Source organism: Mauremys reevesii, linkage group 22 (genome assembly GCF_016161935.1).
Source record: "Mauremys reevesii isolate NIE-2019 linkage group 22, ASM1616193v1, whole genome shotgun sequence".
Lineage (NCBI taxonomy): Eukaryota > Metazoa > Chordata > Testudines > Geoemydidae > Mauremys > Mauremys reevesii.
Genome location: NC_052644.1, coordinates 2,869,195 through 2,887,740, shown reverse-complemented (window position 1 = coordinate 2,887,740; position 18,546 = coordinate 2,869,195). Strand labels below are relative to the sequence as shown.

General features: G+C 69.6%; 2 protein-coding genes across 2 annotated transcripts in view; one reads left to right on the top strand and one right to left on the bottom strand.

The window, feature by feature from the left end:
• MAP4K1 (mitogen-activated protein kinase kinase kinase kinase 1) overlaps positions 1-15,155 on the top strand; it is a 34,289-nt gene extending 19,134 nt beyond the window's left edge. Inside the window, 24 exon segments of the mRNA XM_039510884.1 lie at positions 133-214; positions 330-446; positions 584-662; positions 1,448-1,503; positions 1,801-1,865; positions 2,696-2,740; positions 3,373-3,416; positions 3,747-3,813; positions 4,250-4,298; positions 7,558-7,747; positions 8,125-8,201; positions 8,429-8,513; positions 8,840-8,916; positions 9,271-9,331; positions 10,284-10,389; positions 10,620-10,678; positions 11,167-11,270; positions 12,046-12,144; positions 12,147-12,223; positions 12,594-12,661; positions 12,864-12,953; positions 13,971-14,041; positions 14,405-14,460; positions 14,963-15,155. Of these exon segments, the coding sequence (XP_039366818.1) occupies positions 133-214; positions 330-446; positions 584-662; positions 1,448-1,503; positions 1,801-1,865; positions 2,696-2,740; positions 3,373-3,416; positions 3,747-3,813; positions 4,250-4,298; positions 7,558-7,747; positions 8,125-8,201; positions 8,429-8,513; positions 8,840-8,916; positions 9,271-9,331; positions 10,284-10,389; positions 10,620-10,678; positions 11,167-11,270; positions 12,046-12,144; positions 12,147-12,223; positions 12,594-12,661; positions 12,864-12,953; positions 13,971-14,041; positions 14,405-14,460; positions 14,963-15,026 (1,888 nt within the window). The 3' untranslated portion in view covers positions 15,027-15,155.
• Positions 15,156-16,567: 1,412 nt separating this feature from the next.
• Positions 16,568-18,546, bottom strand: part of RYR1 (ryanodine receptor 1) — a 109,006-nt gene continuing 107,027 nt past the window's right edge. Inside the window, 4 exon segments of the mRNA XM_039509927.1 lie at positions 16,568-17,103; positions 17,553-17,604; positions 17,829-17,929; positions 18,178-18,242. Coding sequence (XP_039365861.1) covers positions 17,008-17,103; positions 17,553-17,604; positions 17,829-17,929; positions 18,178-18,242 — 314 coding nt within the window. The 3' untranslated portion in view covers positions 16,568-17,007.

Here is an 18,546-nt window from a genome sequence, read left to right as displayed (position 1 = left end):
CTCTGGCTCTGCCACGGCTTTGCTGGGGCCCCGCTCTGTGCCTCAGTTTCCCCTCCGTAAAGGTGGGGGGCCCCCGTCCCTGGGCCTGGCCTCCCTGCCAAGGCCCTCGGCTTCCCGGTTGTGTCCCCCCAGGACTCCGGCCTTCCACAACTTCGTGAAGGTGACGCTGACCAAGAACCCCAAGAAGCGGCCGAGCGCGGCCAAGATGCTGAGCGTGAGTAGGGGGCGGGCGGGGCCAGGCCGTGCCCAGGGGGTGCCCAGCCGGTCCCCCGGGGGGCGGGGAAAGTCGGCTGCCCCCCAACCTGCCCCCCCCGTTCCTCCCTCCCCAGCACCAGTTTGTGGCCCAGCCTGGCCTGAGCCGGAGCCTGACGCAGGAGCTGCTGGAGAAGCTGCGGAACCCGGACAAGCTGCCGCGCTGCTGCGAGCCGGAGGAGGAGGAGGCCGAGGTGAGACGGGCCAGGGGCTGGGGGGGGACCCACGGCTCCCAGCTGGCCCTGCCCCCACCATGCTCACGGACCGGGGTGGGGCTGTGGGGCCGTGTTGGTGGGACCCCCCCCCACTTAACCCCCCCCTGTCTTCCCAGCTGCCACCCCCGGTGCCCCAGCGGATCCACTCCACGCACCGGCACGCCCCGGCCGAGCGCAGCAACTCCGACATCAACCGTACGTTCCCCCGGAGCTCGCCGGCGTCCCCCTGCCGGGACCCCCGCCGGGACCCTCCCCCCTGGCTGGGACCCTCGCCGGGACCCTCCCGGCCGGGACCCCGCCGGGACCCTCCCCCGGCCGGGACCCTGCCGTGCTGCTCCCGCCCGCTGGGACCCCGCTGTGCCCCTCCCCGGCCGGGACCCCTGCCGTGCCACTCCCGCCCCGCTGGGACCCCACCGTGCCTCCCCTGCCGGGACCCCCGCTGGGACCCTCCCCCCCGGCCGGGACCCTGCCCTGCTGCTCCCCGCCCCGCTGGGACCCCCGCTGTGCCCCTCCCCAACCACTGGGCCCCCACCGTGCGCCTCCCCTGCTGGGACCCCGCTGTGCCCCTCCCCGGCCGGGACCCTCCCCCGGCCGGGACTCCTGCCGTGCTGCTCCCGCCCGCTGGGACCCCCGCTGTGCCCCTCCCCCCGAGCCGGGCCCCCTGCCGTGCCGCTCCCCGCCCGCTGGGACCCTCCCCCGGCCGGGACCCCTGCCGTGCCCCTCCCGCCCGCTGGGACCCCGCTGTGCCCCTCCCCTAGCACCCCCTGCCCCACCCCTCCGGTGGAACCCCCACGTCCCCCCGCCTTGCACCAGGACCCCACCATGCCCTCCCCAGCGGTGCGGGGTCCCTCCGGTCCTGCTGGCAGGCGCATGGGGGTGGGGAGCTGGATGCCGGGAGCCGCCCCCGCTCACCCGGAGGCCTGCGGTTCGGTGTCACGAGCTGGCGCCGTGCGTCCGGTCTCAGCCGCCTCTCGTTCCAGTGCAGCCCATCAAGATCAGGACCCACTGGAAGGAGCCGACGCCCGCGTGCCACGTGGTAGGTGCTGCCTGTGTCCCCGGCCCCTCCAGCGGGTGCTCCGGGGAAAGCTCCATTCCCTGGCGCCTCTGCCAGGGCGCCCGTCGCGGCCCCTCCCACCCACCAGGGTCCCCCCGCCAGCCCCGCTTCCCCCCCCCCCGGTGCGGGGCGTGGCTGGGAACATGGCCCCGGGGGCAGGGTGCCCAGGCTCTGAGCTGAATGGCCCGGCGTGGGCGGGGGGGGGATGCACCCACTGGGGGGGCCGGGCTGGCATGAATCCCGGCCCTCACCCTGCCTCTCCCGTCTCCCCACGCCCAGGAGATCTGCCTAGACCTCGGCTACAGCACCAGCGGCAGCGCCCCCGGCTCCATGGGCAGTGCCAGGTACCGGCCCCGGGCCCCGGGGGGGGGATGGGCCGGCCCAGGGGCCCCGCTGGGGGTGGGGTGTTGGACCAAGGGAACCTTGCTGCAGGGCGGGGGGCAAGAAGGGACGGTCAGGGGCCCCCGTAGAGGGGAGAGGGGGACAGGCGGGCCCTGGGGCCCTGCTGGGGGGAGGGGGGAGATGGGCCGGCCCAGGGGCCCTGCTGTGGGGAAGGGGGGATATGGGCCGGCCCAGGGGTCCCGTTTGGTGGGGGAGATGGGCCGGCCCAGGGGCCCCACGGGGGGGAGGGGGCAGATGGGCTGGCCCAGGGGCCCCGCTGGGGGAGGGGGGAGACGGGCCGGCCCAGGGGCCCCGCTGGGGGAGGGGGGAGACGGGCCGGCCCAGGGGCCCTGCTGGGGGGACGGGGGCAGACCGGCCGGCCCCGGGGTCGCGTTTGGTGGGGAGAGGGAGACGGGCCGGCCCAGGGGCCCCGCTGGGGGAGGGGGGAGACGGGCCGGCCCAGGGGCCCCGCTGGGGGAGGGGGCAGACAGGCCGGCCCAGGGGTCCCGTTTGGTGGGGGAGACGGGCCGGGCCAGGGGCCCCGCTGGGGGAGGGGGCAGACGGGCCGGCCCAGGGGCCCCGCTGGGGTGTGTGGGGGAGACGGGCCGGCCCAGGGGCCCCGCTGGGGGAGGGGGCAGACGGGCCGGCCCAGGGGTCCCGTTCGGTGGGGGAGAGAGGAAACGGGCCGGCCTGGTCCAGGATCCCGTTCCAGGCTGCTGCTCCAGCTGGCCCTGGGCCTGTCCCGGCGCCAGCCGTTGGCCAGACTCAGACTCCGGCTCCGGCTCCTTCGCAGGGTCAACATGTCGGACTCAGACAACGACTACGACGACGTGGACATGTAGGTGCCTCCCCCACCCCCAGGGCTCGTCCAGCTGCAGGGACCCCTCCCCCCTCCCCAAGGGGGCTCAGCTTGGTCGCGGCGCGGGGACCCCCCCCCAAGAACTGTGACGGGTTCGGTCAGAGAGACCCCTTGGCACTGTCACCCGACGTGCTGGAATTACCTCTGGGTCCGTTTCCCCTGCCAGCTTGGGACTCCAGAACCCTGCCTGGTCGAGCCAGACCCGCCAGCCTGCTGCAGCCCAGACCCAGGGTCTGCCTCCTGCCCCCAAAGCTGCAGGCTAAACTGAAAACCACTCAGCAGGTTACCTGTCCCCAGCTCCCCGTGGGCGCCAAACCCCAAAGGGATCCATTTGCTTATACAGGGTAAACTCAGACGCCGTCCGCCCTCTGTCACACTGATCGAGAGAGGCCCAGCTGTTTGCTCCCCCGGGTATTAATCACTTACTCTGGGTTAATTAATAAACAAAAGTGCTTTCACCAAGTGTGAAAAGTGGTTCCAAGGACCAGACGGAACAGAGTCAGCCCCCGAGCGAAGTAAAACAAAACCCGCCAGTCTCAGCCTAACACATTGAGACACTGAGTTCAGGTAAATCTCCCCCTCAGCGATGCGCCAATCCGCTGCTTTCGCAGACTAGACGCCTCCCTAGCCTGGGCCGCCCGGGACGGCTCCGGTGGTAATTAGGGGTTTTCTCGTGACTGGCCGCCCCCTTTGTTCTGTTCCACCCCCTTGTAAAGCTTTGGGACCAGGCAGGGATCTGTCGTCCCGCTGGGTCCCCACCCTCCTTCTAAATGGAAAAGCACCAGGGTTAAGATGGATTCCACCGGAGGACAGAACCCTCCTAGCCTCAGCTGCACCATGCGTAGCCTCGGCAGCCCTGGGGCTGGGCGTCTGCCCCCCCCCCAGGCGGCGGCTCTGCCCTGTCCCCCCATTGCCCCTGCCCCCCGTCTCCCCTGCAGCCGGCGGCTTTGCCCCACCCCCGGGATCCCACGTGGGGTCAGGTGAGTGGCTCACGATCTCTCTCTTTCCCCCTCGGTCCTGCCGTGCAGCCCCAGTAGCTGTGACCCAGCCCGGTAGGTGCCCTCCCCCCCGGCATCAGGCACTGGAGGGTGGGGCTGGGGGCTCCGTCGCCTGTCCCGGCTCACAGGGCGGCACGTGGCCTGGGCCGAGTGGCCCCGGGCTGGCACTGCCCGACGCCCCACGAGCCACCGCCAGAGACGTGAGCTGGACCATGCCATGGGGGGCTGGGGCATGTGGGTAGTGGGGCACCCGGGGGTCATGCCCAGTTCTGGGGGGGTCCTAGGAGGGTGCGGAGGACCCTGGCAGGGGGGGCCTGGCCCCCCAGCACTGTGGGATCCTGGCCAGGGCATGAGGCCCGGAGTCCCCGGGGGGCTGGGGATCTGAGGGCTCCCTGTGCCAGGCGTGGGGGGCATCCTCGGGTCGATGGTCTGGGCTGCCATGGGGGAGTTCCCAGGGGGACCCGCGCTGACTGCTGTGCTCTGCCCCCAGGCCCACGCTGCCAGCCGACGCTGACGTGCCACCCCCACTGCCCCCCAAGGTGAGTGCCCACGGGGGGGCGTTGGGGGGGGGGGGAGGCTGCATAGGATATGTCAGGGCTGAAGCAATGGGAAGCTTGTCCAGTCTCCCCTGTCAGACCCACCCCCCAGCCAGCCTGTAGTTCCTGTGTCAAACCCACCCCCCAGCCCGGTGCCCGTCAGACCCACGGGCCCAGCCAGCCCCTAGCCCCCCCGCAGCCAGCCCAGAGCCCCCATCAGATCCACCCCAGCCAGCCTGTAGTTCCTGTGTCAAACCCACCCCCCAGCCCGGTGCCCGTCAGACCCACGGGCCCAGCCAGCCCCTAGCCCCCCCGCAGCCAGCCCAGAGCCCCCCCAGCAGATCCACCCCCAGCCAGCCTGTAGCTTCTTTATTACCTTACTGGTTACTCGGCCGTGCAGACAACGCGGTTCCCTCAAAGCGACGCAGCCTCAGGCCCCCATCCAGGTACCCACGTCCAATATGATGATTTATGGGAAAATCTTATTCACCATATAAAAGAAAAGGTTCTGCCAATCCCAAGGGATCGGGCACATCCCCTCCCAGGTTACTGAATATTCCAGATTTACCCAAAGCCACGCTACAGCCAATTCTTCTTAACGAAACGAAACTTCATTCAGAACCAGCACAGAGCGAGTACTGGTTAAAGGATCAATATCCCTGCGGACCAGTTCAATCCGTGGAGCTGCAGAGCTGCTGAGCTTCGTAGCCGCAAAGCGTTCGTTCAGGAAGAGCTCCTAGGTCAATGCCCAAATCTCACATTCAGGGCGGTACCGGCATAACTGGGACCTCAGTCCTGCAACTCGAACGTCCCCTGACGAAGCCGAAGCAGATCCGAGGTGACAGAATCAGGACCCAAGGATCTGATATACAATTTCCTGCCCTTTGACAAGCTGGGATTGCCTCAGGGACAATCCGGCTGACTTGGCAGGTCCGTCACCGGTCCGGAGTTAACATTAGGCCATTTGCTTGTTTCTCCGCCATTCACAGAACATTTCAGCGCGAGCTGGATACTGAGATATCCCGTGTTTACAATTCATTTAAACGCCAGGATGCTCCTGTGAGCGCTGACTGATCAGAATACAGCCAGCCAGGGGCAGGTGCTTACATCGTCAGCCCGACTCCTACATGTGTAAATACACAAAAACACAAACGTGTCTTGTCTTGTGAGGGTTATTTATTTTGCAGGATGTTTAACCCTTTCTGGCCATGTGTCACCCGCCCCCGTCACACCCACCCGCCCAGCCAGCCTGTAGCCCCCATCACCCCCACCCGCCAAGCAGCCCGTAGCCCCTCCATCAGATCCACCCACCCACCCAGCCCGTAGCCCCCATCACCCCCAAGCAGCCTGTAGCGCCCTCACTCAGATCCACCCAACCACCCAGCCCGTAGCCCCCCATCACACCCCCCCAAGCAGCCTGTAGCCCCCTCCATCAGATCCACCCACCCACCCAGCCCATAGCCCCCATCACTCCCCAAGCAGCCTGTAGCCCCCTCCATCAGATCCACCCACCCACCCAGCCCATAGCCCCCATCACACCCCAAGCAGCCCGTAGCCCCCTCCATCAGATCCACCCACCCCCAGCCCATAGCCCCCATCACACCCACCCCAAGCAGCCCGTAGCCCCTCCATCAGATCCACCCACCCACCCAGCCCATAGCCCCCATCACCCCCAAGCAGCCTGTAGCCCTCCATCAGATCCACCCACCCACCCAGCCCATAGCCCCCATCACACCCCCAAGCAGCCTGTAGCCCTCCATCAGATCCACCCACCCCCAGCCCATAGCCCCCATCACACCCACCCCCAAGCAGCCCGTAGCCCCCTCCATCAGATCCACCCACCCACCCAGCCAGCCCGTAGCCCCCATCACACCCCCAAGCAGCCTGTAGCCCTCCATCAGATCCACCCACCCACCCAGCCCGTAGCCCCCATCACCCCAAGCAGCCCGTAGCCCCTCCATCAGATCCACCCACCCACCCAGCCCGTAGCCCCCATCACACCCCCAAGCAGCCTGTAGCCCCTCCATCAGATCCACCCACTCACCCAGCCCGTAGCCCCCATCACCCCCAAGCAGCCCGTAGCCCCCTCCATCAGATCCACCCACCCACCCAGCCTGATATCCCCGTGAGGGTGCTGCCTGTGGGCGTCAGCTGAGGTCACTCAATTAGGGTGAACTGCAAACACAACGGGGCAGACACACCCCAAACACGGGTGGTTGTTCCAGTACTTAGTTTACCAGCCAGCACAGACCAGCTTCTACAGCACCTCACTGCTCACTCAGAGTCCAAACTGCAGAGTTCCCTTAAAGTAACCCAGCCTCAGGCCTCCGTCCAGACGCACACGGCAGATATGACGCTGAGTCCTGAAAATCTGATCTCATCATATAAAGAAAAGGTTCTTCCAGGCCCAAAGGATCAGCCACACACCCCGGTCCAGTTATAACTTAGATCTTACCCCAAATACACACTACAGCCAATTCTTCTTAACTAGGCTAAAATTTATTATAAAAGAAGAGCGAGAGTGTTGGTTAAAAGCTCACTAGACGGACAGACTTGAATTCAGTTCCTGAGGTCCGGATACAGAGCAGAGATGAGCTTGTAGTTACCAAAAGTCCTTTTAGAAATAGTCCATTGGTTACAGTCCAATGTCCATATTCAGGGTGGCTCCAGTCTATGACTGGGGATCTCAATCCTTATGGCTTAAGGTTTCTCTTGAAACCCAAAGCAGATCTGAGATGAAGCAGGATCGTGTCCCAGGGTTCAAGGATGTTTCCAGCAGCCTTTTGGCCTGAGAAAACAATGGGCTTAACTCCTTCTCCCAAAGATCCTGGCAATTAGCCCAGGGTAATTTATCCATTAAACAGTTCAGCTACAGGTGACCACAACCTTCAAAGAGACACAGAGACAATAACACTATTTCACTCAAGTATCTTCCTAAGTGTTAATCGTCCTTTTTTGATCTTTGACTCAGAGCTCTAGCGATAGACAAGACTTGTTTGCTTACCTCACAAGACCGGAGCAAACATCCCCCCTTCTACCTCCAACAATGCAGACTTGCATTTCACAGCTCTGGTCATGGCCAGAGCTTCCTAACCCGTTCGGCCCTGGGGCAGGTCAGCCTGGGAGGGAATTCACTCTTTCTGGCCCTGTCACCTTTCAATGAGATATTAGAGCAGACTGATAATGTCACAACCCCCCCCCCCCCGCACAGTGCTCTCCCCAGACCCCGGTCTCCGTCTGACGCCCCCTCCCCCGTCTGCAGCCCAAGTTCCGGAGCCGGTCCGACGAGACGCCCGCCGAGGAGACGCGGCCCCAGCCCGGGGGGCAGCTCCTGCAGCGCCCCGGCACCCCGGTCTCCCTGGTGCGGTGCTCCAGCGGGCCCGTGGGGAGCCGGACCCCACACCCCACCCAGCACGCCGAGCCCCGCCGCTCCCACCTCTCGGCCAGCTCAGGTGAGTCGGGGGGGGGGGGCTGAACAGGGCTTCTGCTCGGGAGCTGCAGGTCTGGAGTGAGGCGTGATGTGGGGAGGGAGCTACGGGTCGGGAGTGAGGGGTGTCAGCAGAGCTGGGGGGGCTGCGGGTCAGGAGTGAGGGGCACCGGCAGGGCAGGGGTGGGGGAGCTCAGGGCTGGGCTAGCAGGGGGCTGCGGGTCGGGACTGAGGGGCTCCCAGGCCAGGGTGGGGGTCTGAGCCCCCCAGTGGGGCGCAGGAGTCACTGAGGCTGAGTGCAGCCCTCGGGGCACCTCTCCGTGGGGCGGGTGTTGGGTCTGGGGGCTCGGGGAGCCAGGCCAGAGTGACACAGGCGCCCTTTGATCTTCACCCCATCCCCAGATCCCACCCTGTGGCCCGGACCCCGGAGCGAGGAGCCCCCCGTCCTGCCCCCCAAGACAGAGAAGAAACGGAGACAGGTGAGACCCCCCCAGGACAGGCAGGGGCCCGTCCCCGCTGCCCCGTGTCCGCGTCTCGGGCTCCCTGTACCCCCTGGCTCCAGCTCGGCTCCGGCTCCTGACCATGCACCGGACCCAGCAGCCTGGGAGTGTGGGGTGGGGGGGGGGGGGTGGTTGTTGGGGGGGCTTGTGGGTGATGGGGCCAGGGCCTGGAGCCACTCAACCCCCGTTGCTGCTCATCCCCCCAGGATGGATCCCTCTTCAAGAAGGTCTTTAACGGCTGCCCCCTGCGCATCACGGCCACGGCCACCTGGACGCACCCCGGCACCCAAGGTAGGGGGGGATGGGGGTGCTGGGAGACGGGGATGGGGGCACCAGGGGCATGGGGGCAGGGGGTCAGTGGGGAGGGGGGCTCTGGGGGGGCAGGCAGTGGGGGGGACCAAGGTGGGAGGTGGGCAGGGTGCAGGAGGCTCCAAGACAGGGGGAGGGCATGGGGGGGCCAGCTCCCATGGCAGGGGGGCCCCTCTGCCTGGATCCCTCCCCCCTCAATGGATGGACAGGCCTGGACTTGCACCTTCCCCGAGATACGGGCAGTGCAAGGTTCAAATCTCCTCCTGCCCCCATCCCCGCTGCCTCAACTCCCTCCCCCTCCCGTCCAGACCCACCCCTGATCCTGGGGGCCGAGGAGGGGATCTTCACCCTGAACCGCAGCGAGCCGGAGGCCGCGTTGGAGCTGGTGAGAGCGGGGGGCTGGGAGGTGCGGCTGGAGGGGGCAGTACAACCTGTGGGAGGGGAGGAGGGGCAGAGGCTGTTTGGCCCATGGGGCAAGGAGGGGGAGAGGGAGGGAGAGGGGGCAGTATGGCCCATGGGTGGGGAGGGGCAGGGGGCAGTATGGCCTGTGGGGTGGGGAATGGGGAGGGGCAGTATGGCCTGTGGGGTGGGGAATGGGGAGGGGCAGGGGGCAGTACACTCTATGGGGCAGAGAGGGGAGAAGGAGGTGGGGCTGAGTCGGCCGTGGGGGGGCAGGGACTCGCTGGCGCCCCCTGGCGGTGGCCGGGCAGACCCGCTGACCCCGTCTCCTCTCCGGCAGCTCTACCACAGCCGCACCTCCTGGGTCTACTCCATCGGCAACGTGCTCATGTCCATCTCGGGTGAGCCAGCGGGGCCTCCACACTGTCTGGGGCGGCATGGACACGGGGGCTGCGGGTCGAGAGTGAGGGGCACCGGCACAGCTGCGGGGGGCAGCGCTGGGGTACCAGGGGGCTGTGGGTCGAGAGTGAGGGGCACCGGCAGGGCTGGGGGGAGCCCAGGACTGGGTACCAGGGGGCTGCGGGTCGGGAGTGAGGGGCACCGGCACAGCTGGGGGGGGCAGGGCTGGGGTACCAGGGGGCTGCAGGTCGAGAGTGAGGGGCACCGGCACAGCTGGGGGGAGCCCAGGGCTGGGTACCAGGGGGCTGCGGGTCGAGAGTGAGGGGCACCGGCAGAGCTGGGGGGAGCCCAGGGCTGGGCTAGCAGGGGCTGTGGGTCGGGAGTGAGGGGCACTGGCAGAGCTGGGGGGGGCAGGGCTGGGTACCAGGGGCTGTGGGTCAGGAGTGAGGGCACCGGCACAGCTGGGGGTGCAGGGCTGGGATAGCAGGGGCTGCGGGTCGGGAGTGAGGGGCACCGGCACAGCTGGGGGGGGCAGGGCTGGGGTACCAGGGGGCTGCGGGTTGAGAGTGAGGGGCACCGGCACAGCTGGGGGAGCCCAGGGCTGGGCTAGCAGGGGGCTGCGGGTTGGGGAATGAGGGGCACCGGCACAGCTGGGGGCAGGGCTGGGTACCAGGGGGCTGGGGGTCGAGAGTGCGGGGCACCGGCAGGGCTGGGGGGAGCCCAGGGCTGGGTACCAGGGGGCTGCGGGTCGAGAGTGAGGGGCACCGGCACAGCTGCGGGGGGCAGGGCTGGGTACCAGGGGGCTGCGGGTTGGGAGTGAGGGGCACCGGCAGGGCTGGGGGGGCAGGGCTGGGTACCAGGGGGCTGCGGGTCGGGAGTGAGGGGCACCAGCACAGCTGGGGGGTCCCAGTCTCTCCCAGAGGGCTGAGCCCCGGCTGACCCCCCCCCCCGCAGGGAAGACCCCCCAGCTGTACTCCCACAGCCTGACCAGCCTGTACGAGCAGAGCAAGAGGGAGCAGCGCCCCGGCGTGCACATCGCCCCCCACCGGCTGCTGCCCAGGTACCGTGGGGCCCGGGGCAGGGCCGGGGGGTCGGATCCCTGGGGGCAAACCCCTGCCCTTCCGTGGGGGGCTGGGCTAGGAGGGGGGGGGGGCTATGGGCAGAGCCCAGGTCCCACATTGCTGCATGGCCAGCTCCCAGCCCCGCCCCATCCTAGAGCGGGCGAGACCCCCGGTGCCCCCGGGGGCCCCTCAGGCTGCCCCCCTCAGCCAGCTGCGCTCTGCTCCGCAGGAAAAACGCCACCTCCACGAAGATCCCTGATACCAAGGGCTGCCGGGCCTGCTGTGTGGGTGAGTAACGCCCTCCCGGGGCCCCCCTGCGCCCCCCTGCGCCCCCCTGCGCTGCCCCAGACCCCCCTGCACCCCCCAGGCCTCCCTGCGCTGCCTGGGACCCCCCTGCACTGTCCCGGACCCCCCTGGACTTCCCCAGAACCCCCTGTGGCCCCCAGCCCCCCCGATCCCCCCTGTTCCCCTAAACGCCGTGCACCCCCAAACCTCCTGGGCCCCCCTGAACTGCCCCAGAACCCCCTGCTCCCCCCGAACTGCCAGGACCCCCATGTGCCCCCTGGACACCCATGTGCCCCCCAAAACTCCCAGACCCCCCCCATGTCCCCCAAAACTCCTGGACCCCTGTGACCCCAGACCCCCCTGTGCCCCCTACACCTGCTCCACCCCAGACACTCGCTCCCCGCAGCATGGGGCCCCCAGCCCGACCCCTGCACCCAGAACCCTCTCCTCTCACAGCCCCCTGCCCCTCTGGCCCCCCCCGCTCCCCACAGCCCGGCACGCGCGGAGCGGCTGCCACTACCTGTGCGGGGCGCTGGAGGCCAGCGTGGTTCTGCTCCAGTGGTACGAGCCCATGCAGAAGTTCATGCTGGTGAAGGTAGGGACCCCCCGGGGGTGAGGTGGGGGGGCGGGGGGTGGGGAGTGAGGTAGGGGCTGGGGTGAGGTGAGGGAGTGGGAGGTGAGGGGGAGTGGGGTGAGGTAGAGGGGGGTGGCGGGTGGGAGTGAGGTGGGGGCTGGGGTGGGAGTGGGGTGAGGTGGGGCTGGGGTGGCGGGTGGGGCTGGGGTGAGGTGGGGGTGAGGTGGGGCGGGGGTTGGGAGTGGGGTGAGGTGGGGCTGGGGTGGCGGGTAAGGGGCTGGGGAGTGAGGTGGGGGCTGAGGCAGGGGCTGGGGTGAGGTGGGGGCTGGGGCGGCAGGTAAGGGGTGGGGTGAGGTGGGGGCTGGGTGGGGTGAGGTGGGGCTGGGGCGGGTAAGGGGCTGGGGTGAGGTGGGGGCTGGGGTGGGAGTGGGGTGAGGTGGGGCTGAGGGTGGCAGGTAAGGGGGCAGGGGGGTGAGGTGGGGGGCTGAGGGTGGCGGGTGAAGGAGGTGGGGGTGAGGTGAGGGGCTGGGGGCTGGGAGTGGGGTGAGGTGGGGGCTGAGGGTGGCAGGTAAGGGGTGGGGTGAGGTGAGGGGCTGGGGGCTGGGAGTGGGGTGAGGTGGGGGCTGAGGGTGGCGGGTAAGGGGGGGTGGAGGCTGGGGGCTGTCATCGCTTGGGCCCTGGCCTCCCCCCGTGCTCCCAGCGCCCCCCCCCCACGAGGTTCCTTGGCCCCTCCAGCTCTCAGGGCCCCGGGGGCCCCTCTCTGCCCCCTCTCACCCGGGCACCCGTCCCCCCGCAGCACTTCGACTTCCCGCTGCCCACCCCCCTGCCCGTCTTCGAGATGCTGGTGGCGCCGGGGGACGAGTACCCGGCCGTGTGCATCGGGGTGAGCCCGGGCCCCTCGCCCGCCCAGCCCGTCCACTTCCACACCATCAACCTCAACTCCCTCACCTCCTGGTTCACCCACACCGGCGCCGGTAAGGGGGCGCCGCGGGGCGGGGCTGAGGGGGCTGTGTGCCAGCCGGGGGGAGCTGTGTGGGGGTGGCTGATTCAGGGGCTGCGGGGGGGGGCTGTGTGGGGGTGGCTGATTCAGGGGCCGGGGCTGTGTGGGGCTGTGTGGGGGCTGCAGGTGCCGTGTGCCAGGTGTGGGGACACGGGGCTGTGTCGGGGGCTGGGCTGATGGGGATGGGGCTGTGTGGGGTGGCTGATTCAGGGGCCGGGGCTGTGGGGCTGTGTGGGGCTGCAGGTGCCGTGTGCCAGGTGTGGGGACACAGGGGCTGGGAGGCACGTGTGCGACCCCCTCGGTCCAGGCCCGGCTCGGCTCAGCCCGGCCCGATCTCTCCACAGACGTGTCCTGCCCGGCCCGGTCCAGGTGAGCCAGGTGGACAGCGAGACGGTGCTGGTGCTGCTGGACAGTGAGTGGGGGGGGGACAGTGTGTGTGGGGGGGAGGCCGTGCACATTGGGGGGTCTGGCTGGGGGGGGAACGGACCATGAGGGGGAGGAGGCCGTGCACATTGGGGGCAGGGGTCATTGGTTGCGTATGCGGGGGGGTGGCTGGGGAGGGAGGGGCACCAGCTCCCGACCCTGATCCCCACCCCCCCCGGCTCTACCCCCAGGGAGCGTGAGGATCGTCACCCTGCAGGGCACCCTGCTGCGGAAGCTGCCGGCCCCCAACATCACCTTCGACGTCGCCGTGGAGACCATAGGTGGGTTGGGGTGGGCCCCCCACTTCCTGTCTCTGCCAGCTGGGCAGTGGGACTGGGGGGGGCTGTTGGACAGTGCTGCCCCCCCCCCAGGGCTGTGTCTCAGCGAGCGGGGCCCCATCTAACCAGCCCCACACCCCAGAGCCGGCCGCATTTCAGCATCGGGCGCGGGGCCCCTGGGTGACCGGCCCCACGCCCCAGAGCCGGCCGCATTTCAGCGTCGGGGGCGGGGCCCCTGGGTGACCGGCCCCACGCCCCAGAGCCGGCCGCATTTCAGCGTCGGGGGCGGGGGGCCCTGGGTAACCGGCCCCACGCCCCAGAGCCGGCCGCATTTCAGCGGTGGGGGCGGGGCCCCTGGGTGACCGGCCCCACGCCCCAGAGCCGGCCGCATTTCAGCGTCGGGCGCGGGGCCCCTGGGTGACCGGCCCACGCCCCAGAGCCGGCCGAATTTCAGCGTCGGGGGCGCGGCCCCTGGGTGACCGGCCCCACGCCCCAGAGCTGGCCGCATTTCAGCGTCGGGGGCGGGGCCCCTGGGTGACCAGCCCCACGCCCCAGAGCTGGCCGCATTTCAGCGTCGGGGGCGAGGCCCCTGGGTGACCGGCCCCACGCCCCAGAGCTGGCCGCATTTCAGCATTGGGGGCGGGGCCCCTGGGTGACCAGCCCCACGCCCCAGAGCCGGCCGCATTTCAGCGTCGGGGGCGAGGCCCCTGGGTGACCGGCCCCACACCCCAGAGCCGGCCGCATTTCAGCGTCGGGCGCGGGGGGCCCTGGGTGACCGGCCCCACGCCCCAGAGCCGGCCGCATTTCAGCGTCTGGCGCGGTGGCCCTGGGTGACCGGCCCCACGCCCCAGAGCCGGCCGCATTTCAGCGTCGGGGGCGGGGCCCCTGGGTGACCGGCCCCACGCCCCAGCGCCGGCTGCATCTTGGCTGCAGCTCCGTGCTCTGCCCTCTGGATGCTGCCTTGGGGGGTGAGCTGGGGGGTGCTGGGCACATGGGCTGACCGGCTCCCCTCTCCCGCAGCGCTGGGGCAGAACTGCCTGCAGGCTTTCTGGCGCCACGGGGTGCAGGTGTGGGACTTCGCATCGGCACAGGTACGGCACCCTGCCCCCCCCGTGTCACCCCCTGCCCCCTTGAACCCCTCCCAGCCCCGACGGGCCCCTGGACTCGGCTCCTCCCAACCCAGCCCAGCCCCGAATTCCCCAGCCCTGACTGGCCCATGGACTCGGCTCCCCCAACTCTGTGCTGAGGCCTCTCCCCCCCCAGGAAACACTCCTCGTGCCAGGCACCCCCCCCCAGTGGTGGGTCGCCTGGGCGCAGAGGGCCGGGAGGGGGGGGGTGATCCAGCTCCCGGGGCGGTGGCAGCGGGTGGGAGAAGGTGGGGTGTCTGCGGGGGGGGGGTCATTGCGACGGCCCCTCCCTGCAGTGCCCCCCCCATGCCCTGCTGTCTCTTGTAGCTGATCAAGGAGCTGCGGGATCAACGCTGCAGCTTCCGCCTGCTGGGCACCCACAGGTAGGGGCCAACCCCCCCCCCCGGGCACCCACAGATCAGGGATCAACCCCCCTTCACCCCCAGGCACCCACAGATCAGGGATCAACCCCTCCCCGGGCACCCACAGATCAGGGGCCAACCCCCCGGGCACCCACAGATCAGGGTCACCCCCAGGCACCCACAGATCAGGGACCAACCCCCCACCCCCCCGGGCACCCACAGATCAGGGTCACCCCAGGCACCCACAGATCAGGGATCAACCCCCCGTCCCCCCCGGGCACCAACACATACGGGTTCCCCCCCCCCCCCCGGGCACCCACAGATAGGGGTCAACCCCCCCAGGCACCTACAGATCAGGGTCACCCCCCCGGGCACCCACAGGTAGGGGTCCCCCAACTAGCCTGGTTTTGGGGGGAACAAATCCAATGGCCACGACCCTCTGGGGCCCTGGCTCATGAGAACGGGGGGCTGTGGGGGTGTCAGGGGCCATCGGCTGCCTGACCCCGCTCTACCCCCCCCCCAGCACCGTCGTTTTGGAGACGCGCCCCATGGACGACACCCACAGCAACCTCTACGTCCAGGAGTGACAGCCCCAGCCGTGGGGGGGTCGGCCTCACCCCCCGAGAAGCTGCTCTTCCCCAGAGAGCCCCCCCCTCCCCGGGGCCAAGGACCCACCCAGCCATGTGGGCCACGATGGAGAATCGGCCCCCGGTGCCCCCACCCTGCAGACTGGGGGGGGGTCTGAGCGCACCACACGCTGCACGGACTGGGGGGGGCTGAGCGCACCACACGCTGCACGGACTGGGGGGGGGCTGAGCGTGCCCCCACGCTGCACGGACTGGGGGGGGCTCAGCGTGCCCCAGGGGTGTCACCGTTTCACCCCATTTTCCATACTGTGTCTGTAATTATTCAGGAAAAAAGTAGGAAAATCCCCACTTGGCTGTTTTCTCCCCCCCCCCCCGATAAAGGGAGGGGCAACCCACCACCCCTCCCCCACTGCAGTGAAGTCAGGGCCCTCTCAGCACAGGAGACACCCCCAGCCTGTGTGCACCCCCCCCCAGCTGCGGGGTGGTCCCCAGTAATGCACCCCCCAACCCTGGGCCATGTGTGTCTGGGGGGGGGTGGCTGGCCGTACCCCCCCCCCCCAGCTCTTCTGCAGCAAATGCCCAGATACACCCCCCACCCCCACCCCAAGGCTGCTGGGCTGCCTCACTCGGGGGTGGACCCAGGTAGGGGACTAGGCAGGTTAGGGCGGGGGGGCCATTTGTAAAATGACAGCAGAGCCAGAACCCAGGAGTCCAGGCGCCCATCCTCTCCCAGCGACAGAACCCAGGCGTCCGGGTGCCCATCGCCTTCCAGGAACAGGTGTCTGGGCTCATCCCTCCCAAGGGGTCAGCGACAGACCCAGGGGGGTGGTGCCCATCCTCTCCGGAGAACCCAGGTGCCCGGGCACCCATCCCCCCCAGCGACCGCACCCAGGTGTCCGGCTCCCATCCCCTCCAGCGACAGAACCCAGGTGTCCGGCTCCCATCCCCTCCAGCGACAGAACCCAGGCGTCTGGGCACCCATCCCCTCCAGAGACGGAACCCAGGCGTCCGGGCACCCATCCCCTCCAGCGACAGAACCCAGGCGTCCGGCTCCCATCCCCCTCCAGCAACGGAGCCCAGGCGTCCGGGCACCCATCCCCTCCAGCGACGGAACCCAGGCGTCCGGGCTCCCATCCCCACCAGAGACGGAACCCAGGCGTCCGGGCGCCCATCTCGCTCCAGCGACAGAACCCAGGCGTCCGGCTCCCGTCCAGCGACGGAACCCAGGCGCCCGGGCACCCATCCCCTCCAGCGACGGAACCCAGGCGTCCGGGCTCCCATCCCCACCAGAGATGGAACCCAGGCGCCCGGGCACCCATCCCCACCAGAGACGGAACCCAGGCGCCCGGGCGCCCATCCCCTCCAGCGACGGAACCCAGGCGTCCGGGCGCCCATCTCGCTCCAGCGACAGAACCCAGGCGTCCGGCTCCCATCCCCCTCCAGCGATGGAACCCAGGCGTCCGGGCACGGTCGCCGTGCAAAGGGGGAGGGGGGTCTGTGCCGCTCCCCGCAGCTGCAGGAAGGAGGCGGCTCAGGGCGGGTGCAGCCATCAATCACCTCGTTTATTGACCAGGAAACGGGGGTTGGGCCCAGTGCTGCCCCCTGCAGGCCCCGGCCCCTCTCACCCCCCCCACGTAGGGGGTGTCCGGCAGCCTCCGTGCACGGGCCCCGAGGGGGGGCAGCTATAAAAAGGCACTTGGGATCAGCCCCCCCCCAGGAACACCCACAGGCAGAGACCGGGGGGATCAAGGTGGGCCCAGGGGGTGTCAGCGACAGCCCAACCCCCACCTGGCCTCTACCCCACACTCTGCCCCCCCCCGGTGGGTTTCAGTGGCTGGCCCTGCTGGGGGGAGACGCCGGCAGGAGGGGTTGTGGGGGGAGATTAGCAGCAGCGGTGCCCCCCCGAGGACCAGCCGCCCCCCAGCCCTGGCGCCCCCCAAGGGGGCACTGGGGGGGTCTGTGCTGGGGGGGGCAGGCGTCCCTAGCCCAGCTGGTCTTCGTATTGCTTGCGGAAGCAGTCGCCGGCGGGGAAGAAATCCCAGCAGCGCTCCTGGTACATCTTCCAGACGTAGGACTCCTGTGGGGGGCAGGGGGGTTAGGGGGCAGCTCCCGCGGCCGCACCCCAGTCCTTACCTGGGGCAGGTGGCCCCTCTCAGAGCCTAGGGGTCAGACCCATGGGATCCTCCAGTCCGTATCCCCCTCCCCCCCCATGGGGCCGACCCGCGGGATCCTCCAGCCCGTATCCCCCTCCCCCCCCGTGGGGCCGACCCGCGGGATCCTCCCGCCCGTATCCCCCGCCCCCCCGTGGGGCCGACCCGCGGGATCATCCGGCCCGGGTCCCCCTCCCCCCCCGTGGGGCCGACCCACGGGATCCTCCGGCCCGTATCCCCCTCCCCCCCCCGTGGGGCCGACCCGCGGGATCCTCCGGCCCGTGTCCCCCTCCCCCCCCGTGGGGCCGACCCGTGGGATCCTCCGGCCCGTATCCCCTCCCCCGTCCCCCCAGCTGCCTGGTGCGGGGGGGCTCACCTGGCCCGTGTGCTCCGTCTCGTCCTTGTTGATGAGATACATCAGGAAGAACCTGGAGGAGCGAGGGGGGGGTCAGATCCCAGGGGCTCAAGGCACAGCCCCCGTCCCCCCAATTTAACCCCATGAGCATCACACACTTGGGAGCTGCAGGGCCAGGAAGGGGTTAACATGCCCCGGGGTTTGGGGGGGGGGCAGGGCCCCCGCAGTCACACAGAGCTAGCCCCACCCCTGCCCCTCCGAGGCCCCGCCCCCCGCCCCAGGCCCCGCCCCGCTCACATGTAGTTGGCCAGGTTGTGCTCCTCCAGCGTGTGGCTCTCGAAGCCGTGCGGCGTCGTGTCGAAATAGTCGCTGCCGATGCCGCAGATGAAGCACTTGGTCTGTGGGGGGGGCGCAGGGATGAGAACCCAGGTGTCCTGGCTCCCCCTCCCCCCTCTAAGGGGCAGGGTGGGGATTGGCTGCCCAGCCCGGGGCCACCCTCCCCCTGGGCAGCACAGAGCCAGGTTACGCCCCCCCCCCCTTCCAGGGCCCAGCGCCGGCCCCCCAGACATGGAACCCACCCGGGGGCTGAGCCGGCCGCTCCCACAGACCCGGTGCGGGTGGGGGTGGGGGTGGGGGTGTCACTCACCTCCATGTCCTCCTTCACCTGCTCCTGCTGGTCGCGCAGCTCCCCGAAGGCGTCGATGATCAGGCCTGGGCAGAGAGAGGGGGTGAGGGCCCCCCCGAGTCACCTGGGGGGCAGCACCCTGGGGCCAGCCTACCCAACCCCCCCCACGCAGGAATGGGGCCTGGCCCCCCCTCCCACCTCAGCGCCCCCCGCCAACAGGGTGCCCCAGGCACAGTGTCCCGTCCCGTTCACCCCCTGAGCCTGGTACCCCCACCCTGTTCACCCCCATGCAGCCCCAGCCTGGCAACCCCAGCCCAGCGCCCCCACCCCACTCACCTCATGCAGCCCCAGCTCAGCACCCCTCTGGCTCACCCCGCCCAGTGCCCCCCA